Below are 27,429 nucleotides of genomic sequence, written 5' to 3' on the forward strand. Positions count from 1 at the left end.
AGAGAGTTTGAGCAGCAGATAGCTAGAAGTGTCAAGGGGAATAACAAAAACTTATTTAAATATATCAGAAGTAGAAAACCTGCCAAAGAGGTGGCTGGATCTTTAGATGATGAGGGCATGAAAAGGATTACTAAGGAGGATACAATTATTGTAGAGAAGCTGAATGAGTTCTCTGCATCTGTCTTCATGGCAGAGGATACTGACCATATTACTTTCTGCAGAACTGAGCTGCTCAGGCTTGGAGGCTGAAGAATTGGGCCAATTTGAGGTGATGAGAGAGGATGTTCTAAAGTGTCTTGAAAAACTAAACATTAACAAATCAGCAGGGCCAGATAGCACCCCTCCCCCACGAGTTCTGAAGGAGCCCAAATGCGAAATTGCTGATCGAACAAAAATATGTAATTTGTCCCTACAATCAGACTCTGTACCAGAAAACTGGAAAGTAGCCAATGTAACTCTGATGTTAAAAAAGGAATCCAGGGGGATCCGGGAAATTACAGACCAGCTAGCTTAACTTCAGCGCCAGGTAAGTTGATGGAAAGCATACTTAAGGACAAAATTGATAAATACATAGAAGAACGGGCCTTGCTGAAGGAGAACCAGCATGGCTGTTGCAAGGAAAAGTCTTGCCACGCTAACCTTCTGGAGTTCTTTGAGAGTGTCAACAGCCACATGGATAAAGGTGATCCAGTTGACATAGTCTACCTGGACTTACAAAAAGCTTTTGACAAAGCTCCCCACCAAAGGCTCTTGAGTAAACTTAGTAGTCATGGGATAAGGGGAAGGGGACAGGTTCATGTGTGGATCGGTAATTGGTTGAAGGACAGGAAACGGAGGGTGGGAATAAATGGAGAGTTTTCACAATGAAGGGAAGTAAGAAGTGGGTTCCCCCAGAGATCTCTACTGAGGCCTATACTCTTTCACCTGTTCATAAATGACCTAGAAGTCGGGGTAAGCAGCCAAGTTGCCAAATTTGCAGATGACACTAAGCTATTTAGGGTAATAAAATCCAAAAGAGATTGTGAGGTGCTCCAAAATGATCTCTCCAAACTGGGGGAGTGGGTGACAAAATGGTAAATGCAGATCAATGTAGGCTGTCCGTGACTAAGCAGGAGAGAGATCGGGGTGGGGTGGGTGGCTAACTGAAAGTGTAGACAGGGCGCAGCAGCTGTGAAAAAGGAAATTCCATGCTAGGGTTCATTAGGAAGGGGGTGGTAAATAACTAAATCCCTTTCTCTCAGGTGTACCCGTCACTATTCCCATGTGTGGCAGCTCTTGCAAGAGTGCGAGCAGCTGCCTGGATAGCAATGGGGATGGGGCAGAAAATGGCAGTAGCGGCCGGCCGGCCAGTGGGCAGGCAAAAAAATGGGGGGTGGGGAGAAAGCAGGGGTGGCAATTAGAGGTGCAGATGCTCTGCGCCTGGCCCAGCTAGTTGTTGTTGTTATGGCCTTAGACAAATCTATGGTGCAGCCACATTTAGAGAACTGAGTACAATTCTGGTCACCATATCTTAAGAAGGATATTGTAGAACTGGAAAGGGTGCAGAAGAGGACCTGGTGAGGAGGAGGATGGAGCCCAGATAGAGCACTCTCTTGAACCTGCTCACCCAGCACTTCTGTGTGCAGAGAGCAGAGATTCCCCGGGCCTTTTGAAAGAATTCTGAAGGATGGACACTCAAAGGAGCGGAGACCAGACCTCCCAGACCAAACTGGTCTAATGTCGGTTGAGAGCCAAGTTCTGAGCCACCTGATTCCACTTCTGGACCTTTTCACTTTCTGAGATTCACGCACTAAGTGCACCTAAAGGGGCTGTGGGTGGGTGTTTCAGAGCATATGTGGATGGAAGCAGGGGGAGCGTCTTGCTGCTACAGGTGAAACTAGGAAAATTAGAATATCATACAAAAGTCTACTAATTTCAGTAATGCAAATTAAAAGGTGAAACTGATATATGAGACAGATGCATTACATGCAAAGCGAGATAAGTCAAGCCTTAATTTGTTATAATTGTGATGATCATGGCGTACAGCTCATGAAAACCCCAAATCCACAATCTCAGAAAATTAGAATATTACATGGAACCAAGAAGACAAGGATTGAAGAATAGAACAATATCGGACCTCTGAAAAGTATAAGCATGCATATGTATTCAGTACTTGGTTTGGGCCCCTTTTGCAGCAATTACTGCCTCAATGCGGCGTGGCATGGATGCTATCAGCCTGTGGCACTGATGAGGTATTATGGAAGACCAGGGTGCTTCATTAGCGGCCTTCAGCAATTCTGCATTGTTTGGTCTCATGTCTCTCATCCTTCTCTTGGCAATGCCCCATAGATTCTCTATGGGGTCAGGTCAGGCGAGTTTGCTGGCCAATCAAGCACAGTACACTGTATACTTTTCAGAGGTCCGATATTGTTCTATTCTTCAATCCTTGTCTTCTTGGTTCCATGTAATATTCTAATTTTCTGAGATTGTGGATTTGGGGTTTTCATGAGCTGTACGCCATGATCATCACAATTATAACAAATTAAGGCTTGACTTATCTCGCTTTGCATGTAATGCATCTGTCTCATATATCAGTTTCACCTTTTAATTTGCATTACTGAAATTAATGGACTTTTGCACGATATTCTAATTTTCTGAGTTTCACCTGTAGGCTGATGTGTTCAGGTCCTAGTGTCTAGACAGGGCTATGGATTTCCCCTTTGTACCCTCACAACAACCCTGCAAAGTAGATGCATTAATGAGCTGCTGTGTGTAGAAATTCATCTGTAGGGAGAGAGCAGGCTGCAGGGTGGGGGGGGGGTTGGAACTGGGGCCCCCGGCCTCGCTCGTACTCTCAACTTGCAGCCTCAGCCCAAGAAGCCTCGTGCTTGCCTGCTGGGAATAAAAAGGCAGCAGTAGGGAAACACTGGGGTGGGGGGCGCAGTTGCTGGGGTGTGCTTTGGCTTCCTCTTTGCCTCTCTGAAAGCCACTACAGTACCCTGAAAGCCATGAACAGTGCAGACTGCTGAGCTGAGCCAAGGGTAAGAACAAGTACATTGACTGATAAAATTAAATTAATTTACTTTGCTTTTGACATCGAGTGTGTGGATCAAGGCGATCCAGCTGACATAGTCTACCTGGACTTCCAAAAAGCTTTTGACAAAGTTCCTCATCAAAGACTCCTGAGGAAACTTAGCAGTCATGGGATAAGGGGACAAGTACATGTGTGGATTGCTAACTGGTTGAAAGACAGGAAACAGAGGGTAGGTATAAATGGAGAGTTTTCACAATGGAGGGAAGTAAGAAGTGGGGTCCCCCAGGGATCTGTACTGGGACCGGTGCTTTTTAATTGATTCATAAATGATCTAGAAGTAGGGGTAAGCAGCGATGTGGCCAAATTTGCAGATGATACCAAACTCTTCCTGGTAGTGAAATGGATTGTGAGCAGCTCCAAAAGGATCTCTCCAAACTGGGCGAGTGGGCGACAAAATGGCAAATGCGGTTCAATGTTAGCAAGTGTAAAGTGAGGCACATTGGGACGAAAACCCCCAACTTCAAGTATATGCTGATGGGATCCGAGCTGTCAGTGACGGACCAGGAGAGGGATCTTGGGGTCATGGTGGACAGCTCGTTGAAAGTGTCATGTGCGGCAGCTGTGAAAAAGGCCAATTCCATGCTAGGGGTCATTAGGAAGTGGATTGAAAATAAAACGGCTAACATCATAATGCCCTTATACAAAACTATGGTGTGACCACACCTGGAGTACTGCATACAATTCTGGTCACCACATCTTAAAAAGGACATTGTTGAACTGGAGAAGGTACAGAAGAGGGCAACTAAGGTGATCAGGGGCCTAGAGCACCTTTCTTAGGAGGCAAGACTACAACACCTGGGGCTTTTTAGTTTAGGAAAAAGACAACTGTGGGGAGACATAATAAAGGTCTATAAGGTCATGCATGGTGTAGAGGAAGTGGAGAGAGAGAGATTCTTTTCCCTCTCACACAACACTAGAACCAGGGGTCACTTCATGAAATTGATTGCCAGGAGGTCTAGGACCAACAAACAGAAGTACTTTTTCACACAACGCATGATCCACTTGTGGAACTCTCTGCCACAGGATGTGACAGCCAGCACGCCCTCAACTCCTGTCTGTGGCTTCCAGCGGCATCTGGTGGCCCACTGTGTGATACAGGAAGGTGGACTAGATGGGCCTTGGGCCTGATCCAGCAGGGCTGTTCTTATGTTCTTATGACATGTTCAGTTTTAGACATGTGGGGAGTGGGGGAATGCCTTCACTGGGGAATGCTACAGAGTGGGACTAGAGGGGCATAGTCCTCGATTGGACGGATAGATGGATATGCCCCCCTAATATGTGCATCCCTAGGCGACATACACAATTTACTTGACATATTTACTGTGTGAAGGAGGCACAGTGAGAATTACTTCCACATACTGGTGCCCCGGATTAGAGCCTTCATAAAGGGGGAGGGGTGTCACATGACCTTGGAGTGATCTTGTGACAACAGCCTCTCTGCACACAAGGGGGGGGGCGCTAGTGCACATTTGGAACCAGCGCACTGAACAGTACGAATGCCTTAGCACCATCAGGTCAAGGTAGCCTGGGAGAGCTGAGCACCTGCATCAGCTGAGTGGCAGGGAGAAGAAGTTGCGGCAGACCCCAACTCCCTGGTGAAAAAAGTGCCGCCTTGCAATTCAACAAGCCCTATGCCGCCGCCCACCGAGCAAGAAGGAGAAGAAGCCCAGGTGGTCCACCCAAAGAAACAACCGTTAGGAAGGCAGTAGCCCAGCAGAGGGTGGGAGCTCTTAGCACATTGGGCATGGAGCGTGACTGTGTGACCACCCGCCTGCTGGAGGGCACGAGTCTCAGGTGCGCTCAGAGCAAGGAGTTCCTGGCACAGTCAGGGGAGCAGCAGGCTTGGCCCTGGAGGCTGGGGGGCGGGGGGGAGCCACGGCTGAGAGAGCCAGAGAGAAAGGTGGGCGAGAGCTTCAAAGACAAGCCAGGCATTGTCCCAGCAGTGATGGCTCCTCTGCTGTCCCTCAGGGCAAGAAGGAGGGCACCCCTCCTCAGATGATGATGATGGCCCATCACCCAGTGCTACTTGTTCCGTGCACAGGGCCAGCGAGACAGGTGGAGCTGAGGGGTCTCAATGTGTGGATGAGACCGTGGGGCCGGCAGGAGGGGTTTCGATTTGTTAGGCACTGGGATACGTTTTGGGGCAAGCAAAGCCTGTACAAAAGGGACGGGCTCCACTTGAACCAAGACGGAACCAGACTCTTGGTGCTTAAAATCAAGAAGGTCGCAGACCAGCTTTTAAAATAACTCCTGCAGGATTACTGGCAGGAAATGGGTGGCATCCCCTAAGGTGTGAGGGTGCAAATGTTTTGGATAAACCAAAAGGGGACAGAGTAGAGCAGAAGGAAACACAGGGCAGCTGGTCAAAAGATGGTAAAGGAGATTGTTGGCACACACCAACACCAGGTAAGAGACTCAGCATATAGGAGGTGTCTATATACCAATGCCAGAAGCCTCTAAGTGAAGATGGGTGAGCTGGAGTGCTGGTTTAACAATTAAAACATAGACACAGTGGGTGTAACGGAAACCTGGTGGAACAGTGAGAACCAGTGGGACACGGTGATTCCGGGATATAAACTCTGACAGGGAGTGGTGAACTGGGGGTGGAGTATCACTATAAGTTAAAGGAGGGATAGATTCCAACAAGCTAGAACACCTAGGTGGACCAGAGTCCTCCACAGAACTATTATGGGTCACATTATGAGGACTGAAAGGAAATGTGTTACTAGGTATGTGCTACCACCCTCTGGATCAAAGTGCTGAGAGTGACCTGGAGTTGGAGAAACAGATCAGAGAGGCGTCAAAGAGAGACAGGGCAGTAATAATGGGTGACTTCAACTATCCACACATAGACTGGGTAAATTCACATTCAGGTAATGAAAGAGAGGCCAAATTACTAGACATGCTAAATGACTGTGTTTTAGAACAGTTAGTCACGGAATCAACCAGAGAGAAGGCAACCTTGGACTTAACCCTGAGTGGTGCCCAGGACCTGGTGTGAGATGTCGGAGTTGCAGAACCACTGGGGAACAGAGACCACAGTGTGGTCCAGTTCAGCTACTAGGGGGGTGGAGCATTGCCAAGGAAGTCCAACACAGATGCGTTGGACTTCAGGAGAGGAAACTTCTCAAAAATGAGGGGACTGGTTAAAAGGAAGTTGAAAGGGAAAGTCAGGAGGGTCAAATCACTCCAGAAAGCATGGAACTGATTGAAAACCACAATACTAGAAGCTCAGTTGGAAAGTACACAAAGAAGGAAAGATACCACCAGGTTCAGGACGACGCCAACATGGCTAACGTGAGTCCAAAGGAACTCAGATGTGAAATTTCTTATCTCCTAGCAAAAATATGCATCTTGTCCCTACAATCAGACTCTGTACCAGAGGATTAGAAAAAAGTAGCCAATGTCACTCCAGTTTTAAGAAAGGAATCCGGGGGGGATCCAGGAAATTACAGGCCTGTTAGCTTAACTTCTGTGCCAGGCAAATGGATGGAAAGCATACTTAAGGACAAAATTGTTAAACATGTAGAAGAACAGGCCTTGCTGAAGGAGAACCAGCATGGCTTCTGCAAGGGCAAGTCCTGCCTTACTAACCTTCTGGAGATCTTTGAGAGCGTCAACAGGCATGTGGACAAAGTGATCCGGTTGACATAGTTTACTTGGATTTCCAAAACGTTTTGACAAAGCTCCCCACCAAAGGCTCTTGAGCAGTGTTCCCTCTAAGGGGTGCACACGTGTACACACTCACATGTTTTCTGATGTCCGCTCAGTTCATTTTAGATCCCACTCGGGTTTAATCAGGAAGGCCCCACTCTGAGGCTATTCCCATAACCAGGTGAAATCAGGCTAGGGGAGCTAGCTGCGGCAACTGACAAGCAGACCTGCGACCAGGAGGCTCAAAAGCAGCCTCCCAGCTCAGGGGTTTCTCCAGCATGCCCTGCGCGCTTGCGCAGGGCATGCTGGAGCTTCCGGGGGGCCGCATGGCCCCCAATCCCCCAGCCCCTGCCAGCTCCGTAACGGAGCCGGCAGTTGTGTGGGTGGCCGATCTGGCTGCCCAGGGCGGCCGCCCTGCTCATGTGCGAGGAGAGTGGGCTAAGCCTACTCTCCCTGCTAACGCCCTAGAAGAGCCTCTCTGAATGCATGTGCACACACAACGCCTTGATATTGCTAACCCAAACAAAACTAATTTCACACAGAGGGGGGAAATTAGAGAGAACACTGCTCTTGAGTAAACCTAACAGTCATGGGATGAGTTTTCACAATGGACAAAAGTAAAAAGCGGGTTCTCCCAGATATCTGTACTGCAACCCGTACTCTTTAACCTGATCATAAATGATCTAGAAATTGGGGTAAGCAGCAAAGTGACCAAATTTGCAGATGACACTAAACTATTTAGGGTAGTGAAATCCAAAACAGATTGTGAGGAGCTCCAAAAGGATCTCTCCAGACTGGGGGAGTGGGTGACAAAATGGCAAATGTGGTTCAATGTTGGCAAGTGTCAAGGGATGCACATTGGGGCAAAAAAATCCCAACTTCACATATACGCTGATGGGTTCTGAGCTGTTGGTAAGATCTTGGGGTCATGGTGGACAGCTTGAATGTGTTTTTCAATGTGTGGCAGCTGTGAAAAAGGCCAATTCCATGCTAGGGATTCATTAGGAAGGGGACTGAAAATAAAACTACTACTGTCATAATGCCCTTATACAAATCTATGATGCGGCCAGATTTGGAGTACTGTGTTCAGTTTTGGTCACAGTATCTTAAGAAGGATATTGTAGAACTGGAAAAGGTGGAGAAGAGGGCAGCCCAGATGATCAGGGGCCTGGAGCACCTTCCTTAGGAGGCAAGGCTACAACACCTGGGGCTTTTTAGTTTAGAAAAAAGACGACTGCGGGGAGACATGATAGAGGTCTATATAATCATGCATTGGGTGGAGAAAGTGGAGAGAGAGAGATTCTTTTCCCTCTCATGCAACACTAGAACCAGGGGTCACACCATTAAATTGATTGCCAGGAGGTTTAGGACCAAAAGTACTTTTTCACACAATGCGTGATCCACTTGTGGAACTCCCTGCCATAGGATGTGGCGACGGCCAGCAACCTGGATGGCTTTAAGAGGGTTTGGATGACTTCATGGAGGAGGTCTATCAATGGCTACTGACAAAGAGACATGATTTGATTGATTGATTGATTGATTGAAGTGTCATCAAGTTGGTGTTGCCTCTTAGTGATCTCTCCATGATGATCAACTTTTCTCTTTCCTTTAACTTTCCCCAGCATTATGGACTTCTCAAGGGAGCTGGGTCTTCGCATCATGTGTTTGAAACCACATGGATAGACGTGATATAGGTGTATAAAATTCTGCATCGATTAGAGAGAGTTGACAGAGAATTTGTTCTCCCTCTCTCACATTTGAAAAAGGCTGGGAGATTTCGGAGCAACAAAAGGGAGTCCTTTTTCACACAGCACACAATTAATCTATGGAATTCTCTGCCAAGGGATGTGGTGGTGGCCTCTTGCTTGGATGCTTTAATAGGGGTGTAGACAAAGTCATGGAGGAGAGGTCTATCCATGGCTACTAGTCTGGTGGCCCCCTCCAGGCTAAGAGGCGCAGGAAGCCTCTGAATAGACCAGCTGCCGCAGGGGAGCCACAGCGGGGGGGCGGCATCCCTTCACCTCTTGCTTGTGGGCTTCCCAGCCGGCCTCTGGTGGGCCACAGGAGGCTGCCCTTCTGTAAGGGACACGTCAGCGTTGGAGGAGAGCCGGCGGGGGGGGGGGCGCTCCTGGCCCACGGCCGTCGCGTGTGTCTTGTGTCCCGGCCCCGCCATGCCCGGCTGGCTTCTGTCTCGGAGTGGGGGGAGCCAGAATCTTCCCCCCTCCAGGCCAAGGGCTGCCCCGGAGGGGCTGCGCTGCTGCCGCCGACGCCCTCCGTACCCCCGCGCAACAGCGGAGAGAGGCAGCCGCGGCGGGCGGAGCGATCGGAGGAGGCGGGACGGGCGACGCGTCCTCCGGTCCCTCCTCTCCCCGCCGCTGCAAGCAAGCAAGCCAGCCCAGCCCAGCCCAGCCCGCCTCCCCCCGCGCCCTGCTCTGAGTGAGCTCACTTCCTCCGCAGGGCTCGGCGAGCGCAACGCAACGCGGCGTGGCTGGGCTGCTCGGCTGGCCTGTCTGAGCCGAGCCTCGACGGAGCGGACACAGACGGGCAAGGGACAGGCAGGCTGCGGCCGGCGACGCACGCGCGCGCGCGCTTTCTCCTTCTCCCGTCCGCTCGGGCACTCTCCGCCTCCTCATGTCCGCCTCGGCCATCCCGGCCAGCTCGGGCGAGCTGCTGCGATGCGACCGCGCCCCCTTCCTGCTGGCAAGTGTCCGGCCCCGCCCGCCAGGCGCGCCCCCCGACCCGCCGGGCTCCCAGCAGCGCCCGACCTCCGGGCCGCGCACCGCTTTGTTTCCCGGGAGGAGGAGGAGGAGGAGGAGGAGGCCACGCGCCGTGCTGCTCCCCGAGGGTCGTCGCGGAGCGCCGGACGGGGCTGGCGGGGAGGGGGGGTTCGAGTGAGTCCCGCCTGGGGGAGGCTTCTCCGGCTTCTCCGCCAGCCGCGTTGCTGCTGCTGCCCCGGGGCCAACACACGTCGCGCGAGTCAGATCTTTCCGGGGAGCCCCGCCCCCCCCCGCTTGGGGCGGCTCCCGGCGCCTCGCAAGCCATTGGCGGCCCGGCCTGGCCTGACCCGCCGACTGGGAAGCTTCGCGGGGGGGGGGAGACCTGCACCTGGAGCGCCGCCGTGGGGCGTGGGGGGGACGCAGCCCCTGGCAGCCAGCTCCTCGGGCCGTGGGGCGCCGGGCTTGCAGCAGAAGCCACCAGCAGCCCCGTCGAGCTGCCTGGCGCAGAGCCTCCCTGGCTCCATTCTACGGACGCCTGCCCCCCCCGCCCCCCCGGGCAGTGCCCCTCGCGGACGGGCCTTGCCTCTGGGGTTAGTGCTTCGCAGCCAACAGCCAGGGCTCCCTGCCTGGCCTGGGCTAGGGTTGCCCGGGCTGGGCCCGGGAGCCTCTCCAGAGCAGCAGGCCCCCTGGGCAGCGCGCCCTTGCCCATGTGCAGAGGGCCTCCCCGCCGCTTGCTCACGCGCCTCCCGGTGTGCCCCACACAGGCGGCGGACCCGGAAGGCTCCACGGCAGAGGCGCTGGCGGCGGAGGAGCTGCTGGAGGAGGGTGGAGACGAGGCTCGCGCCTGGAGCCCCCCGGAGAAGTCCCTGCACGAGGCCCGGCTGAAGGCCAAGGCGAAGCGGCGGCTGCGGCGCACCTCCTCCCGCGACTCCACCCGGGAATCGCTCTCGGAAGGCGGGGAGCCCAGCCCGGACCCCAGCAGCCCCCCCAAGGGCAAAAGCCATGACCGCAGGTCCCGCATGGGCAGGGGCCGCGGCCTGCCCAAGAAAGGTACCCCCCGCTGCTGCTGCTGCTGCCCCCAGCCCGTCGCCCCACTCCCACAGGCGCCCCCCCCCCGCCAGCTCCTGGGTAGCAGCCGCTCCTGCCTTCAGTTCCGCGGGGGGGGGGGTGGCTTTCTTGGCTGCAGGCCCTGTGCGGTCATTGGGCTCCTGACAGGGGCCCCCTCTCTCCCCAGGTGGCGCAGGGGGCAAAGGCGTGTGGGGCGCACCGGGCGTGGTCTACAGCTACCAGGAGCCCGACGCTCGGGACCCCAACTACGACGAGGCAGCTCAGGTACAGGGGTCAGGACTGCGAGCCCCCCCCCCCCCCGGGTCCCCCTCCCGCTCCCTGAGTCTCTAGGGCACTGGCTCTCTGGCAGGTTCCTGTCTCCAAAGAGAGAACCGCAAATGCCCCCCTTTTCCGGAGGTGAAGCTGCTGCTGCTCTCCTGGATGGCTCCCAGCCGCCCTGCAGGGTCACTCAGCTCTCACGGAGGAGGAGAGGAGAGGAGAGGAGAGCTGGTCTGGTGGCAGCCAGCAGGGCTGGTCCCCTGAGCTAAGCAGGGTCTGCCCTGGTTGCACATGAATGGGAAACCAGAAGTGTGAGCCCTGGGAGAGATTCCCCTTCTGGGGATAAAGGGGCTGCTCTGGGAAGAGCAGAAGGTTCCCAGTTCCCTCCCTGGCAGCAGCATCTCCAAGAGAGGGCTGAGAGAGACTCCTGCCTGGGAGAAGCCGCTGCCAGTCTGTGTAGACAATCCTGAGCTGGATGGACCAAGGGCCGGACTCAGTAGATGGCAGCTTCCTAGGTTCCTATGATGATCTCTGAATGCAGACTGGGAAGCTGTTGATGTGCCTGGCTGCAGGTTCCGTCGGCCCCTCCCCACAAGTGGCTGCACAGGACGGGGGTGGGAGTGGGGGGCAGCTGAGGATGGGGAAAGGCCCTCTCCGCCAGTGAGTGGTGATGCAACAAGTGCTGACTGCCCTGTCACCGTAACGCCACCCAGGAGGATGGGGTGCTGAGGCCCTGTTGCCAGATGAGGCAAATGTGTTCCCTAGTTTCACAAGTTATGCCAGTCATGCAGGTTTATTTGATGATTTATAAATCACTTTTCCCACTGAGGTGCTCAAAGCAATGTACAGCAAGACATGAAAACAGCAACAAAAACAAAGTATTGTTTACACATAAATAAAGTCAATCCAAAAAATGCAACCGAGATCACAGCAGCAGCAGTAGCAGCAACCAGCTGCACAGTGGTCAGCAGCAGACAAATGCATGCATGCATGCAAATGCTTCGGAAAGGTCTTCCCAGGTGGGCGGAGGAGGCGTCTCCCCAGCGCAGCTCAGGGCTGGGGAGGGAGGGAGGGAGGGGGAGGAGAGCCGGGGCTGCCTGTTCCCCCCCCCCCCACTCTGCAGAGCCCTCAGCTGGGTTCCCTGCAGGAGAGGCTCCCCAAACTGGCCCTGAGCCCTGCCTCCTACCCAGCCGCTCCTTGACACCCTCCCCAAATGTGGAGAAGAAGCGGGGGGGGGCATGGGCCCCGGCCACATTTCCTGCGAGGGGGGGACATGGCTCTGTGCCTGCCGAGCCCACAATGCACAATGGCCGCAATCCACGTCCGCCCTTGGAGGGGCCTCCTGCTGGCTGCCCCCCCCCCCCCGGCCAGCCTCTGTTCTGGCTCTGCAGGCTGCAAGCCCCCCCCCCCGTGTGGGCGCTCTTGGGGCAAGGTGGGCCCAGGCAGGGAGGGGGCGTGGCAGGGACTTGCTGCCGCCTGCTTGAGGGCCCTCCCTGCCCCCTGGACTCTCCTTAGGGGGACACCATTTACGCCACGGTGGTGCCTGAACTGGAGGAAGAGGAGCTTGAGAAGAACGTGCAGCCCATGGTGCTGGAGTACTTTGAGCATGGAGACACCCTAGAGGTGGTGGTGAGTGGAGGGCTCTGCGGGGTGGGGTGGGGGTGTCTCCAGTGAGCCAGAGGCAGGCAAGATGCCGCTCTCTGCGGGGAGGGAGGGAGGGAGGGAGGGAGGGAGGGAAGAAAGACCCAAACATGCTCAGGAGCCCACCTGAGCAGGAACCTTTTCAGGGGAGCCAGAAGAGGGGTCTCGGGCCAGGGCCCCCTGCCTGGTGTGCTGGAGGGCCCGATTCCTGCTCTGGAAGCCGCTGCAGGAGGTGCTGGGAAGGACCAGGTCTGGAGAAAGCTGAAGCCCTGGAGGAGGCAGCTTGGAGGACCCCAGCATGCCAGGGGGGCGGGGGTGGGGGCCTGGAGGCCCTCCTGCCCAGCCCCTGCTTGGAGGTCTCCAGCCTGGGAGGACGTGCCCCACGGCACGGCCTGGGCTCCGTTGCCAAGCCATGTGTCCCCTTGAGACATTTCTCCTCGTGTTCCCCTGAAGTCCGCCCTCCTGCTGCTGCTGAGCCCCTTGGATCTAGGCCTGCCCTCCAGGGCAGCAGAGCAAGCCCTCTCCGGTGTGAGAGCCCTTCGGGGAGTGGAAGGGGACTGCCAGCGTGTGTGTGTGTGTCCCCCCACCGCCCCGGGGCCTCAGCCTTGTTTTCTGCTGGCGAATCTCTCCACTTCCTTCAGCCTTTCCAGACATTGCTGGTTAGGGTTCAGTTTGCCGTCCACTGGGACCCCAAGGCCCTTTCCGCACGTCCTCCTGCCGGGGGGGGGGCGTCCCCCACCCTGGGGCTGTTTTGCTCCTTGCTGCTGCTGCTGCAGAGCTCTGCCGGAATCCACTTGGTTGGTTTGAGCCCAGTTCTGTCCGGCCAAGCCTTTAAAAAGGGGAGGGGTCTTCCTGAGAGCTTGCCCGGAGCCTCCGTGCCGGAGGCTGCCGCCCACACTGGAAATGCCCGTCTCTTCAGACAGACCTTGGCCTCCAGGACGGATGGGCTCCTGGGCCAAGGCCGGGGGGGGGGGCGCCTCACCCTTCTGAACATGGCGGGGGGGGGAGTCTTTCCCGTTACAGCGTCTGTCTGCAGAGGCAACCAGGCGGCAGGCGAGGGAGGCTTCTGAGCCAGCAGCAGGGGGTGCTTCCGGGCGTGCTCCGGAGAGCATGCTGCCTCCCCCCCCCCAGCGCTTTTGAAGAGGGCTGAATTGCATGCCTGTCTTGCGCATGCCTGGCTGAGGCCGCAGGCTGCAGCTGGGGGTCGGAGCGGCAGGAGGAGGCCCGTTCCCTGGCCGGGCCTCCTTTGGCTTGGGGCAGCTGCTCAGGCCTGCCGTTCTCCAAGGGGAGGAGCCCCACCAGCAGCTGCGGCCCTTGGCAAGAGCCAGATCCCCCCACCCCCTGCCCTTTGCAGACCTGTCTGGCCTGGCTCTGGGCGGTGGGCATGTCGGGGGTGCCAGGGACCCCTCCCCACCACCAGCCTCTGGCGAGGAGGTGAGTCCTCTAGCTCCCTCCTTCTGCTCATCCCCTTTTCCTGGCTGAGCTGGCCTGCCGCGCCCCCCCCCCCCCGCCTACTCCACTGTGGTTTACATTTAGATTGAACTCCTTGAGGCACAGACTTGCTCTGCTTCTCAAGTTCTGAATGTACAGGTGGCAATGGTGATAAGACCCAGATCAACTAACAGCAAATTTACTGGATTGATACAAGACGGCTTGTTGAGAAGCAGTCCTTTCTTCAGCTTCTCCTTGGAGCTCGGGCCCCAGCAGAATGCAAAGAATAAGTGGCAGAAGGAAGGTGCCGTTTAGGAAAGGGAGCCCACTAGCCCCCCACCCCCAGGCCCCTCGCCTCCAGCCGGGAGGGCCGAGCAGGGGCCTGGTGGTGCCTGCGTCAGTCGGGAAGCCGAGAGTGGCTGGGGCTGGCCGCTGCCTCCTGACAGGTGGGCTTTGGGCCTGGCCTTGGCAGGAACTGCTCCGGGAGCTGAACCTGGGAGGGCACAAAGCCACCGTCCCCTCGCTGGCCGTGGCCCTGGCCCTGGAGGGCAAGGCCAGCCACCGGGAGCTGACGTCCCGCCTCCTGTCGGACCTGGTGGGGAGAGTGCTGAGCTCCGAAGACATCGCCACCGCTTTTGATGGGATGCTGCGTGACCTGCCGGACCTCATCCTGGACACGCCGGAAGCACCCCAGGTAAGGGCGGGTGGGGGGAGCACGGTGTGGGGCGTGTGCCCTCTGGGCCCTGACTCCGTCCGTCTGTCTGTGCAGATGCTGGGCCAGTTCATCGCCCGGGCTGTGGCTGACCATGCGCTGCCGCTGGACTTCCTGGAGCGCTACAAGGGCCGTGTCGACTGTGAGCATGCGCGGTGAGAGAGCCGGCCTCCTGCCCTGCCCGCTGCGCAAGGGCTGTGGCCCAGACTTGCCAGGGCTGGGCGGGTGGGCGGGAGACCCCGCCGGCCTCCTGCCTGGCCCCACGTCTGCTTCCCTGACCGCCCTCCCTCCTCTGCAGGGCCGCCCTTGACCGGGCTGCTGTCCTGCTGCGCATCAAGCGCGATGTCAACCACCTGGACAACGTGTGGGGTGTGGGCGGCGGCCAGAGGCCGGTCAAGCATCTCATCAAGGAGGTGAAGGGCTGCAGGGCTGCAGGGCTCCTGCTCTCTCTGGCGGGTGGGGGCTGCGTGGTTGTCTCTGCCCCAGCAGGGGGGGGGGGGTTCAGGGCCTAACTGGAGGCAGGCCTCCTCAGAGCTTGGCTGGGAAACAGCTTCACATTGCCAGGGCTCAGCGGGGGGGGGGGGAGGATGAGGGTTATATCTGAGCATGTGCAGAGTGCTACCCGGGGCGAGTTAGGGGCGCATCATGCCATTGTGCTGTTTGTGTGCCATAGGTCAGAGTCTGGGCAGTGCCAGGAAGCCCCACGGGGGATGCCCCGGGAGTCCCACAAGAAGAGCGGTGACTGGAAATGGGGGCCCCTGGGCAGGCGGGAGCCCGGGGTCTCCTCTTTCGGGGGCCGAGGGGCTGAGTGGCTCCGGAGCCAGTGAGGCTGGCCACCTTTGCTGGGCCAACTAGGCCTGCAGGCCACGGGGCTCCTGGGACGGCCCGCCTGCCTGGCCCCGCCTGTGCTGCTGGTGATGTGTGGCTTAGTGGGGCAGGGCTCCCTTGTGGGGTGGGCCCAGTGTGTATTCTGCACCTGCTCAGGTGGCCAAAGGGCAGTTTGCAGGGAATGGGCAAGTCCCGCTAGATGCCAGGCCTGCACTGAAGGGGGTCTTATTCAGGGGACAAGACCGAGAAGCTGCATTGGGAGCTGGGCAGAGTGGCTGCACCGGGCCCCCCCTCTATGCTGTGCCCCCCGGGGGGTGTCCAGCTCCACTCCTCTCTCTCCCCCTCTGCCCTCCGGCCTCCAGATGAACCTTCTGCTCCGCGAATACCTGCTTTCCGGGGAGGTGTCTGAGGCTGAGCACTGCCTGCGCCAGCTAGAAGTGCCCCACTTCCACCACGAGCTTGTCTATGAGGTAGAGGCGGGGGGGGGGGGGAGAAGCCACAAGCCAGGCAGCGGGGGGGGGGGCACGTGGCGGCCCCCTCGGCAGGGGCGGGGGCTGCGCGATGCTCCAGTGGTGCTCCCTGCGGTGTGGCATCTCGCTGGGTGCCTGCCAGGCTCCTTCCGCGCTGCCCTCTCTCTTGCTTCCTTCCCTCCCCACACCAGGCCCTGGTGATGGTGCTGGAGTCCTCCGGTGAGACGGCCGTGGCCATGATGGTGACGCTGCTGAAGGTGCTGTGGGAGACGGGGCTGGTGACCCTGGACCAGATGAACCGGGTGAGCGGGCGCTGGGCTGCCTGCCGAGCTCCGTCTGGGCACGGGGCCCCTTTCCGGACGGAGGAGGAGCTGGGCTGTGGGCGGAGGGGGCCGCCTCGCCTTGACCTGGGCCCCTGCCCCTGCCCCTGCCTCTGCCTCTGCCCCAGGGCTTCCAGCGGGTGTACGGTGAGCTTGCAGACCTCAGCCTGGACGTGCCTCTGGCTCACAGCATCCTGGAGCAGCTGGTGGATCTCTGCTTTGCCGAAGGCGTCATCACCAAGCAGCTGAGAGACACGTGCCCTGCCCGGTACGCCCCGGCTGTGCCGCCCCTTGAGGCAGGCCCCGTGGGGGGGGGGCTGCGCTGGCATTGAGGGCCCCCCGCCTGGCTGCTTTCCCCAGTGCTGGCCTGCTCCCCTCAAAATGTCCTGCAGGCCTCTCCGCAGCCATCTCAGCGTGGCCTTTTTTCGGTACAAGTGCCTTTCCGTGAGTCCAAGAAGGTCCTTCGGTCTCCTCCGTTCCCACCTTCTTTAGATAGCTGTACTCATGGGAGGGGGGAGCCTGCCAACATGGGGGAGGTGGGCTGCCAGTTAGAATGGGAGAGGCAAGTGGGGGGGGCTGTGGGAGTGTGGTGGCTCTGCCCTGACCCCACCCCACCCCGTCCCTCTCTCTCCTCAGGGGCCGGAAACGCTTCGTCAGCGAGGGAGATGGTGGCCAAGTCAAGCCGTAGCGGGTCGCTTTCCGCCCAGCCCTCTGCTCGGCCCCCCCCCGCCATGCCTCCAGCCCAGCTCGGCCTGTGGACCTCCACGGAGAGGCTGGGAGACCCTTGTTGAACACCCCCAGCCGGGCATCCACGCAGCGGGCTGGACGATCGCGGAAGAGAGCAGGCTCCATCCCCTGCTGGGCTTGGGCTGGCCTTCCTGCAGGGAGCCCCCCTCTGGGACTTGCCCAGTCCTGCTTACTCCCCCACCCCCCACAATCTCAGGAAGCCAAGAGGACTTGCACCCCAGACCCACAGGGAGTGGAGGAGAGGTAGGCTGGGCCCCAGAGGCCACCCCCTTCTTCAAAGGCCCAGCCCCCTTGCTGTGGGCAAAACCACCAGACACACACACACACACACACACACACACACACACACACACCCGCTGATCACCTCTCTTGGGTCTCGGGATTATTTTAGAGAGACTTTGGATGTCCCTCCCCCCAGTAGCCAAGAGGGTCAACGGTCTAGTGGGCGGAGGGGGGGGCAATTGAGCAGGCCTGCCTCTGCCCCCTCCCCACTGCTGCCCCCCACCCCATCTTGCCTCTGTTGTGCCTGGCAAGGTCTGGCTGTAGGTGGTGGGGAGGGATTATGGGGCTGGGTGGGGCTGGAGAGGGGTTGAGGCAGAAGCCCACCCTTGTTCTGCAAAGGGGAGGCTGGAGTGTCTCCGGGCAGGGGGGAGCCAGCCTGCTGGGCAGATCTCACTGGTTGGAGCTGGGGAGGAGGAGGAGGAGAGGCTCCCCGATGTCCTTGGAGGTACAGGTGGTGGGGATGGGTGACGAGTGGGAAAACCCCCAATAAAAGTTGTATTCGAAGGAGGTGGCTGCCTCGTCCCTGTGTGGGCTTTTCTGGGAAGGGAGGAGCGGTTGTGGCCGTGGGAGCATGAAATCTTGTCTCCGTTTCTGCGTTGCCGCCCAGAGCAGTGCTGTCCCACACGCTGGGGGGCAAAGCAGCAGCCCTGCCCCCCCTCGCCAGCAAGTGCCTGGCAGTGGAGTGTGCTTCTTCCGAGGGGGCTTGCTGCCCAGCGTCTTTCATGGATGGGCTCCCAACACATGCAAAGCAGAGTCTATAACTGCCTCCAGCGCACGCGCCCCCCCCCCATTGGGTTGGAGAGTGGGGCTCAAGCAGTCAGTGCAGCGGGGGGGGGGCTCAAGGAGCTCTGCAAATGGGGGCCTCCCAGGGTGCCCTTGAGAAGCCACGTACCCTCGGGGGGCCGCTTCTGTGAGTGGCTGGGGTGGCCGGCTTGGGCTCTGTGGGTTTGGTGTCTGGGCAGGGGCCTTTGGCTCTGGTGCATGCGCACCCCCCTGTGGGAGAGTGGGGCAGGGCTCGGGTCAGAAAGAGTCCCCTCCTGCCACAGAGGGGCCCCAGCCCACCCAGGAGCTTGAATGAGACCCAGCCTGCGGCTGACCCATCAGCAGCTGGTGCTGCCATGTGGTGGCCTGAGGAAGGGCCCGTCTGCAGGCCAGGCTGGGCCCGGGAGGGAGGAGCAGGCCGCTCCAGGAAGCGGAGGCCTGGGGCCTCCCTGGGCGAGGAGACTCTGCTTTTATAGGGGCCGGGGACAGTCAGATCCTCCCCTCAGATGGAGACTAGGAGAGAGCCTCATCGACCGGGAGATGCTTGGGGGGAGCTCTGGACTTTGAGCATGGGGCGTGCATGTGGAGGGCATGCTGACCGAGAGGCCTTTTCTCGGAATGACGGGTCTGTGCTGTTCTCATCGACCGGTTGACCAAGAAGCTTTTGAAACACTGATCAAGATCCTGCACCAAACTGGGCCTGAGTTTTGCCATAATCGTGCTAATCAATGCATGTCTATATTGCAGCCTGGGCTGGCAAGGTTTATGTAACACTGAGAGATTAGAGAGGATTGTCAGTAAGGATCAAGAAGGTTGTTTCGCACCTTGTGGTTTTCCTTACTCTCAACTCCCACCCCACCCCGATCTCTCATCTTTGGCGCTGCAAGAATTGCTATCCTCCGAGACAAACTCCAGAGATAGCAAAATTCATGATGTATTAAAAAAATTAAAGATTGTGCCATCCAGTCGGTGTGGCCTCCTGGCAGTCACAGAGCGATGTGGCTTTCTTGGTAGAATGCAGGAGGGGTTTGCCATTGCCTCCTCCCGCGCAGTGTGAGGTGATGCTTTCGCCATTGTCACTGAAGTCAGCATCTGCCTCCAGCACCTTCCTCTCTCGCTGCTGTCTGAAGCTGGCAGAAGTGCTACTTTTTGCATTGGTAAGACTGGTAAAGTTCTGTGTGAAAGGCGTTTCCAAAGCGAGGGGCAGGAGCACTTTTTCACTAAAAACAGCATGAGCGAAATGGCAAAAGGAGAGAGAGAGAGATTGTTGGAGGGAAATGAGGAGGCCTTTTGGCTTTGACTTCTGACTTGGCTGGGCACTGTGGAGTGTGGGTCCAAAAGGAGGCACCGGTGAGCCAGGCCTTATCCAAAGCACAGAGTCTGTCTGGGAGCTCTGCTGAAGAGCAGAGTAGAGATTCTTCTCTGGAACGGGATCCTGCCTTTTCCTGGGACCAACACTCTCAATAAGCTCCGAGACCTTCCAACACCTGAAGCTAGTTTCCCACAAGAGCAGCCTTGGGTCCAGTCTGAAGCCTGGTGCTAGGAACTTTTCCGGAAAAACCTCTGCTCCGTTCCCTCCTCGAATCCAAATCTCTCTACCTCTCCCCACCTTTCTCCCAACTTCTTCCTTTTTTCTTTTCCTACAAAGTTAAGGTGTTCTTTGTAGTGTTTATGGATGAGTTATTACTCATCATTAAGGCAACACACACCACCTGGCAGCTGTTATTTCTCTGTAAAAGCTCTACTACTGAGCCCCTGGTGGCGCAGTGGTAAAAAAACTGCCGCCCTGTAACCAGAAGGTTACAAGTTCGATCCTGACCAGGGGCTCAAGGTTGACTCAGCCTTCCATCCTTCCGATGTCGGTAAAATGAGTACCCAGAATGTTGGGGGCAATATGCTAAAATCATTGTAAACCGCTTAGAGAGCTCTGGCTATAGAGCGGTATATAAATGTAAGTGCTAGTGCTATTGCTACTAGTTAAGGAAACATTCCCAAGACAGTGGGCAGCCCTCCCGCAGGATCTCCCCCCACCTGGCGGGGGGCTCCAGGGACAGCTGGCCTTGTCCTGGGCAGTGGGGTCTGTCTTTCTCATGTCTCTGCCATGAATTGCTGTATCTCGCTAGAGGACCCGAGAGTTCCCAGGGGGTCGTGTGCAGTTCCTTGGGCTCTGAGGTGCTCTTCTAGAGCATATGCAGAGAACAAAGTGGCTGAGAAGAACCAGCATCCGAGAGGTCCTTCGTCTCAGAACAATGTATGGACTCAGAGCTGAAGACCTTGGAATCGGACCGATCCCTGGAACGAGGATCTAAACTGACGGCACCGGGCCTGGGCAGTCGGTCTCTGCTCGAGAAAGAGAGAGAGAGCTCAGAGCAACCCTTGGAATGTGGGTCAAGTATCCAGCCCTTTGGGGTGGTTGACAGTCGCCCTGAGATGGCCAGAGAGATGAGATCAGCTGCACGAGACTGTCCGCGGCAGGCACATGACCGACACTTGGAGGCATTTTGCATAAGCATAACTCAGGGGGAGAAAGGGGGTCTCCGGAGTCCAGGCTATCCCTGCGGCCCAGCCCTTCCCCCTGGCAAGGCCGAGGGACCTGCAAAGCTCGCTCCCTTGAGGGGGGGGGGGCTGGCTCAGCTGCCTCCCTTCGTGACCCAGGGCAGGGGACAGCAGCGGCAGCCCCCAGGCTACCCCTTCAGGACTACGTTCCCCAGCATGCATCGAGTGTGGGAGGCAACACTTCAGAGCCGGAAGTCTCGGCCGCCGCTGCGGCCATGAGGCATGCTGGGAAGTGTAGTTCCGGCAGGGGGCGGGGCGTAGGGGGCAGTGTGGCGGCGGCCCGGAAGGCTGGAGGGACACGTCAGGGTAGGCTGCGGCCGCCGGGGGAGCTCCGCGCCGAGGGCCCCCCCGGTCGCTCTGGGCTGGGAGTGGGCCGCCCTCCCCCAGGACCTGCCCCCACCCGGCCTTGCCCTGGGCCTGGCTGGTCTCCCGGCGGCGGCGGCGGCGGCTGCTGCCGCTGCCTTCCCACCCCTGGTGGCGGCGGGGGAGTCGGGGCTCAGCTGGCAGCAGCCGGGCGGGGGAGCTGGAGAGGGCCGCCCGGCTTGCAGGCCTGCACGTGGGGGCTGGTGCCCGCCAGGCTCTCTGCAGCTGCCCCCCCCCCCAGCAGGCGGCCCTCGGGCTCCCAAGCCGGGGTGGGCTCTGGGGCCTAACGCGTGTCCTTGGCTGCAGGTGTGCGCAGGATGGCCCGGGAGCGCAGGCGGAAAGCTCCCGAAGGGGGCCGGCCTCAGGACAGGGGGCCCCGGGCTCCAGGGAAGAGGGAGCGGCCCGGGGCCAGGCTGGGGCTGGGGCAGGTGTGTGCGCTCCTGGCGCTGGCCTCCGGCACGCTGGGCTGCGCGGCCTTTGCCTACAGCCTCTACGCCCGCTGGTGGCTGAAGAGCCGGGTGGTCACGCTGCACCCGGCGCCCCGCATCCTGGAGCCCAACAGCAGCAGCCCTGCCACCGCCCCCCACCTCTTCTGGGGCTCCTACCGCCCCCAGGTCTACCTCGGGATGAAGACGCGCAGCCCCCAGTCGCTGGTCACAGGTGATGCTCAGCGCACGGCCCCTCCCCTTGCCGTGGTCCCCGGGCTCTGCCTGGCCCTTCACCCCCCAGCATCCCTCCTGGGGCGGGACACGTGGGGCACTGCCCTCCGCTCCGTTGTCCCCGCTGCCACCCAGCAACAGCTGCCTCTGCTCCCTCGCTGGTCCTCCAGCAGCAGCCACTGAGGGACGGTACAGAAGACGAGGGCCCAGAGGTCACCCACACCCTGTGCAAAGGCCAGACCCCCCAGCCCAGAGGGCAATGTGCCTGCAGGTGTTTGCAGAGGGCGTTGGGCAAAACGGTCTCCCTCACTCGAGACTAGGGTTGCCAACATTTCATTGCCAGAATGAGGGACACAAGTGGGAGGGGGGCTGGCTGGGAGGAGCATGTGGTGGTAATCAAGCGCCTGAGCATCACTGACATAGATGCAATTGGACTCTCTGCTCTTGACCAGGGGTTCTCAACGTTGGGGCTCCAGATATTATTGGACTTCAACTCCCATAATCCCCTGCCCCAGTGGCCTTTGGTTGGGAATTATGGGAGTTGAAGTCCGATTACATCTGGGGACCCACACGTTGAGAATCCCTGCTCTTGACTGAGTGGGAGAGCCAGGCTGTCCCTACAGGGACCAACATTTCATCCCTGCGTAATGAGGGACAGTTGGCAACCCTGCAAGAGACTCCCACTGAGTCTCCCCAAAGGCCTTTTGCAGGGCAGCTGGCCCTCCCCCAGTTCACAGAACCTGAAGTGGGGAGGGTGGATCGGGCTCCAAAGCCACCTGCGGGGGGGGGCCTTCTGGACGCCTGCCAGTCCCAACAGAGGCACCAGAAGGAAGACTCACAAGGGGTCCTCCCCGCCCTTGGGTATCCTGGCTCGGCGGGTGGGGCCACCGCGAGAGGGCCCTGCTGTGCTTGTGCAGCCGCTCTGGGTTCCGCTCTTTTCTCGATTCGCTTGGGGAGGGTTTGCCTGGAGGTGAAATATGCCCAAGCCAACCCCTGACAGGCTCTCCGGGTAGGGCTGGGTCAAAGTCCTTGCTGTTGTCCGGCAGAAGGAATGGTGGCGGAGGAGAGCTGCAAGAGGCCTCCCTCCCTCGGGATAAAGCAGCTTCCTAGGAGGAACCTGCTCCGCCCCAGGAGCTGTTTCATCCGGCAATTTATAGAGTTAATCAACCATCCAATATCTTTAGTCCAAGCCCTGAACTTCTGAAACAGTTCCCAAGTACAGCTGTGGGGGACAAAGAACCACACTCACTTCAAGCTGCCTTACACAGAGTTGGACCCCTGGGCTGCCTCTAACCCAGCGTGTCTGCTCTGACTGGCAGCAACTCTCCAAGGCTGCTGCCGGGCAGGAGTCTTCCCCGGCCCTTCCTGGAGTTGCTGCCCAGGACTCAGCCAGGGCCTTCTGCTCGCCACGCAGGGGCTCTGCAGCTGCACCCTGTCCCCCCCCCCCCGGCATAGGCTCCTGTCCCGTTAGTAGGCAGCATTTCTGGCAGCCCCGGAGGCAGCAGGTGCCCTTCAGAGCGTGCCCTCTGGTTTCCCTGGCCACGCCCCCCCCCACCCACCGCCTTGGCCTCAGACTTGGAGGAAAGGGGTTCCACGTCTGCCCACCCATCCAGAATGGCTGCCAGGAGAGGGAGGGCAGGTCTCTTCCTCAGCCCCTGCCCGGCCGGCCAGGGCCCCCTCGGGCTGCAGGGGCAGGAGAGGGCCAGAGAAGGGACCCAGGAAGGCCCGCGGCTGGTGCTGGCGGGAGGGCTGGCCCTGCTCCGTCCGGCCCCCTCTGCAGGCAGCAGCTGCCAGCCGTGCTGCCCTCTCTCCTGCAGGCCTGATGTGGATGCACCAGCTGGAAGGGGACATCCGGCTGCGCCACACGTGCGAGCAGAGCGACGGCCTCCCCCGCTACGGCTGGCTGCTTCACGACGGGGTCCACTTTGGGGTGCAGGAGATCCGCGACGTGGGCCTCAGCCTGCAGACGGAGTTTGTGAAGCGGCCCGGCGGCCGGCACGGTGGAGACTGGAGCTGGAGGGTCACCGCGAGGCCCGAGGTGGGTGGCCGAGGGCAGCGGAGGCGCTGCGGATCCCCGTGTCTGCTCCGTCTCGGTCTCCCTCCGCTCGAGGCTGCGCCGTCCGTCTCGGAGGGGATTCCTTGCTGGGAGTGCCCCCCCCCCCCCGAATGCCAGCGCCCTCTCACTGGGCAGCCTGGGGCCAGGCCCCCTCCCTGGGGCAGGTCCTCGTCCTGCACCTCCTGCCTCCCTGCAACGCCAGAGCGCCTGCCAGGGGCCACGGAGCAGATGCGCTCAGCCTTCCTCCGGGACCTCCGGTGAGAGCCAGACGTGGAGGCGGCTCCATGGCCCCAGGAGGCCCCTCCCGAAGGCCCAGGCGCAGGGGAGGCCCTTGGGAGGCCCTTTGGCTGTGGGGGGCAGGCCAGCAAGCGACGCCGCTCTCCTGTGTGCAGGGGGCCCCGGTGCCTTTCGTCTCCCTCCTGTTCTATGTGGCCACGGATGGCCAGGGGGCCCTGCAGCCTCGGGTGGAGGAGAAGAGCCGCTTGGCCTCTCTGGCAGGCACCACGGAGGAGCTGGGTCACTTCACCATCACCTTCCAGCGGCCCACCACTGAGACTGGCACAGCTCCGCTCTATGCCAGGTAACGTCTTGCCGTGCTCTCCGCAGGGCGGATGCTCGGGGGGGGGGGGCGGGCAGGGCGCGTCTCTCATGCCGTGTGTGTGTGTGTGTGTGTGTCTCCCTCTCTCCAGTTACAACTACCTGCAGGCTACAGCCGAGGGGCTGCACCGCCTGAGCGAAGTGGTGAAAGCCAGCCTGAGCCCGCGGTTTGTCTATGCCCCGCCAGGGGGCCCCAAGCGCCGCTACTTTGGGGTGGACGCCCAGCGAGGGGGGCCCGGAGAGAGGGAGCCCCCCCGCAGCCAGCTCCTGGTGCACCAGGTGACCGTGGCGCTGCCCTGCCGCCTGGAGGTGGCCTTTGAGTCGGGCAGCGTCGGGCAGCGCCCTGCGGGGCGGCTGCTGGGGGAGGCCCTGACCCGGGAGCTGGGCAGCCACACCGCTGCCTTTCAGCAGCGCTTCGAGGAGACCTTTGGGCTGTCCCGCAAGGGCTACTCGGAGCAGGAGCAGCACTTTGCCCGAGCCCTCCTCAGCAACATGCTGGGCGGCCTGGGCTACTTCCACGGGCGCTCGCTGGTGCAGTCTCCCCACACGGAGCTGCCGCAGCCCTACCCGGAGGGCCCCCTCTTCACCGCCGTCCCTTCCCGCTCCTTCTTCCCCCGCGGCTTCCTGTGGGACGAAGGCTTCCACCAGCTCCTGCTGGGCCGTTGGGACCCAGCCCTGGGCCGGGAGGTGCTGGCCCACTGGCTCGACCTCATGAACGCCGACGGCTGGATCCCGCGGGAGCAGATCCTGGACGACGAGGCCCGCAGCAAGGTGCCCCCCGCCTTTGTGGTGCAGCACAGCAGTGCCGGCAACCCCCCCACCCTCTTCCTGGCCCTCCGCCAGCTGCTGGCCCAGGGCGCAGCCCAGACCGACTACCTGCGGCGCCTCTTCCCTCGCTTGCAGAGCTGGTACGCCTGGTACAACCGCACGCAGGCTGGGCCGCTGCCCTCCACCTTCCGCTGGCGCGGGCGGGACCAGGACACCCAGCTCTTCCTCAACCCCAAGACCCTCACCTCCGGGCTGGACGACTACCCCCGCGCCTCCCACCCCTCCCCGGACGAGCGCCACCTGGACCTGCGCTGCTGGATGGCGGTGGCCTCCGCCGTCATGGCTGAGGTGGCCACGCGCCTGGGGGAGCCCGCGGGGGACTACCGGCACATGGCCGAGGTGCTGAGCAACAACCAGCTGCTGGACCAGCTCCACTGGGCGGAGGCGCTGGGCACCTTTGCCGATTACGGCAACCACACTCTGGCCGTGGCGCTGGAGCGTGAGCGGCCCCGCCCCCCTCCCCCGGGCCAGCCCCTCCCCACCCCACGCCTGCTGCGGGTGGTCCGCAAACCTCCCAGGCTGCAGTTTGTGGGGGGCGCCCTGGGCTACGTGAGCCTTTTCCCACTGCTGTTGCAGCTGCTGCGCCCGGATTCGCCCCGGCTGGGCTCCCTCCTGGCAGACATACGCAGCGAGAAGCTGTGGACGCCCTTTGGCTTGCGCTCTCTGTCGCGCACCAGCCCCTTCTACCTCCAGCACAACACGGAGCACGATGCCCCCTACTGGCGGGGGCCCATCTGGATCAACATCAACTACCTGGCCGTGCGGGCGCTGCACCACTACAGCCGCCTGGAGGGGCCCTACCGCCAGCAAGCGGCCGCCCTGTACCAGGAGCTGCGAGCCAACCTCATCGGCAACGTCTTCCGGCAGTATGTGGAGAGTGGCTACAGCTGGGAGCAGTATCACGACGGCACGGGCAGGGGCCAGGGCTGCCACCCATTCACAGGCTGGTCTGCCTTGGTGGTGCTCATGATGGCCGAGGAATATTAGCCACCGAGGGGCTGGTGGCAAGACCCTTGCCTCAGCTGGCCAGCCCCGTTGGGCACACTGCCCCTCTGGGCTCCGTGCAGGGCCTTGCCTTCCCCGCCACCGAACCCCAGGGCATTTTTCTTTATTTTTTTAATGAAATAAAGCTGTGAAGCTAGAAGTTCTCTTGTCCTCTTCCGCAGGGAGCAGGAGCTAGGGGAGGGTTGAGGATTGAGTCTGCAAAGGGAAATCTTGCCTGACCAACTTTTTGGAGTTCTTTGAGGGTGTCAACAAGTGTGTGGATCAAGGTGATCCACTTGACATCGTCTACCTGGACTTCCAAAAAGCTTTTAACAAAGTTCCTCATCAAAGACCTAGCAGTCATGGGATAAGGGGACAAGTACATGTGTGGATTGCTAACTGGTGGTTGGAAGACAGGAAACAGGGTAGGTATAAGTGGAGAGTTTTCACAATGGAAGGAAGAAAGAAGTGGGGTCCCCCAGGGATCTCTACTGCAGCCCGTACACTTTCACCTGTTCATAAATGATCTAGAAGTTGGGGTAAGCAGCGAAGTCGCCAAATTTGTAGATGACATTAAGCTATATCTAGGGTAGTGAAATCCAAAACAGAATGTGAGGCGCTCCAAAAAGATTCCTCCAAATTGGTGGAGTGGGCGATGAAATGGAAAATGCAGTTCAATGTTGGCAAGTGTAAGGTGATGCACATTGGGATGAAAAACCCCAACTTCCAAGTATATGCTGATGGGATCTGAGCTGTTGGTGACTGACCAGGAGAGGGATCTTGGGGTCGTGGTGGACACCTTGTTGAAAGCGTCGACTCAATGTGCGGCAGCTGTGAAAAAAGCCAATTCCATGCTAGGGATCATTAGGAAGGGGACTGGAAATAAAACAGCTAATCTATCACCTCTTTTTGCTGGAAGCCTTGGAGCGGGGGCTGGAGGGCCCTCTGCCAGGAGGTGGCCCTCCCAGCGCCAAGCAGAACTTTGGAAAGGGTGTGCCTGCCCTGCCTGGGCAGTCTCACGCAGCATGCTTGGGTGTCCAGTGCGAAACACTACCCACTGCAGAGAAGTCGGCTTCCCTGCTGCCCCCAGGCAGGTGGATCTGGAGGCCGCGCCCAACCTCATGTGGCTGCTTTGGGCAGCAAAGCTGGACCCCCAGAACCCCCTGCCTCTAGCAAGGGACCCAGGCGCGTGAGGTGGTCCGTTGGCATCTGAGCCACTGTATTGATCTCAAACAATTTGGGGAGGGGGCTGAGCCAGCCCCCCTTGCCTGGTCTCTAGGCTAGTGAGCAGCTGGACCTTTGCACATGGGCCAAGACTGAAATTGTAGGGGCTTCAAAATTAAAATGCCCTTATACAAAACGATGGTGCAGCCACACACGGAGTACTGTGTACAATTCTGGTCCCCACATCTCAAAAAGGACA

General features: G+C 59.2%; 2 protein-coding genes across 2 annotated transcripts; both read left to right on the top strand.

Annotated features, from left to right (window-relative positions):
- Nucleotides 1-9,153: 9,153 nt before the first annotated feature.
- On the top strand, nt 9,154-17,708 carry LOC128326854 (programmed cell death protein 4-like). Its single transcript, XM_053254591.1, has 11 exons — nt 9,154-9,427; nt 10,209-10,494; nt 10,679-10,776; nt 12,286-12,399; nt 14,315-14,536; nt 14,612-14,709; nt 14,853-14,967; nt 15,745-15,852; nt 16,044-16,154; nt 16,301-16,440; nt 16,809-17,708. Exons 1-11 carry the CDS (start codon nt 9,359-9,361, stop codon nt 16,858-16,860), a joined length of 1,413 nt encoding a protein of 470 aa, XP_053110566.1. The 5' UTR covers nt 9,154-9,358; the 3' UTR covers nt 16,861-17,708.
- A 3,020-nt stretch (nt 17,709-20,728) lies between these two features.
- Nucleotides 20,729-26,166, top strand: MOGS (mannosyl-oligosaccharide glucosidase). The gene is made up of 5 exons (XM_053254565.1): nt 20,729-20,825; nt 21,189-21,542; nt 23,359-23,579; nt 23,990-24,177; nt 24,287-26,166. Exons 1-5 carry the CDS (start codon nt 20,735-20,737, stop codon nt 26,007-26,009), a joined length of 2,577 nt encoding a protein of 858 aa, XP_053110540.1. The 5' UTR covers nt 20,729-20,734; the 3' UTR covers nt 26,010-26,166.
- Nucleotides 26,167-27,429: the final 1,263 nt, after the last annotated feature.

Source organism: Hemicordylus capensis, chromosome 5, assembly GCF_027244095.1.
Source record: "Hemicordylus capensis ecotype Gifberg chromosome 5, rHemCap1.1.pri, whole genome shotgun sequence".
Taxonomy (NCBI): Eukaryota; Metazoa; Chordata; class Lepidosauria; order Squamata; family Cordylidae; genus Hemicordylus; species Hemicordylus capensis.

What these genes read in the sequence shown, in the direction of transcription:
- LOC128326854 (XM_053254591.1), top strand. Translation starts at nt 9,359, where the DNA reads ATGTCCGCCTCGGCCATCCCGGCCAGCTCGGGCGAGCTGCTGCGATGC. An exon ending in ACCGCGCCCCCTTCCTGCTG is followed by an intron (nt 9,428 to 10,208) that starts GCAAGTGTCCGG and finishes TGCCCCACACAG; the next exon opens with GCGGCGGACCCGGAAGGCTC. An exon ending in CCGCGGCCTGCCCAAGAAAG is followed by an intron (nt 10,495 to 10,678) that starts GTACCCCCCGCT and finishes CTCTCTCCCCAG; the next exon opens with GTGGCGCAGGGGGCAAAGGC.
- MOGS (XM_053254565.1), top strand. Translation starts at nt 20,735, where the DNA reads ATGAGGCATGCTGGGAAGTGTAGTTCCGGCAGGGGGCGGGGCGTAGGG. An exon ending in GGCTGGAGGGACACGTCAGG is followed by an intron (nt 20,826 to 21,188) that starts GTAGGCTGCGGC and finishes CCTTGGCTGCAG; the next exon opens with GTGTGCGCAGGATGGCCCGG. An exon ending in ACAGCTCCGCTCTATGCCAG is followed by an intron (nt 24,178 to 24,286) that starts GTAACGTCTTGC and finishes CCCTCTCTCCAG; the next exon opens with TTACAACTACCTGCAGGCTA.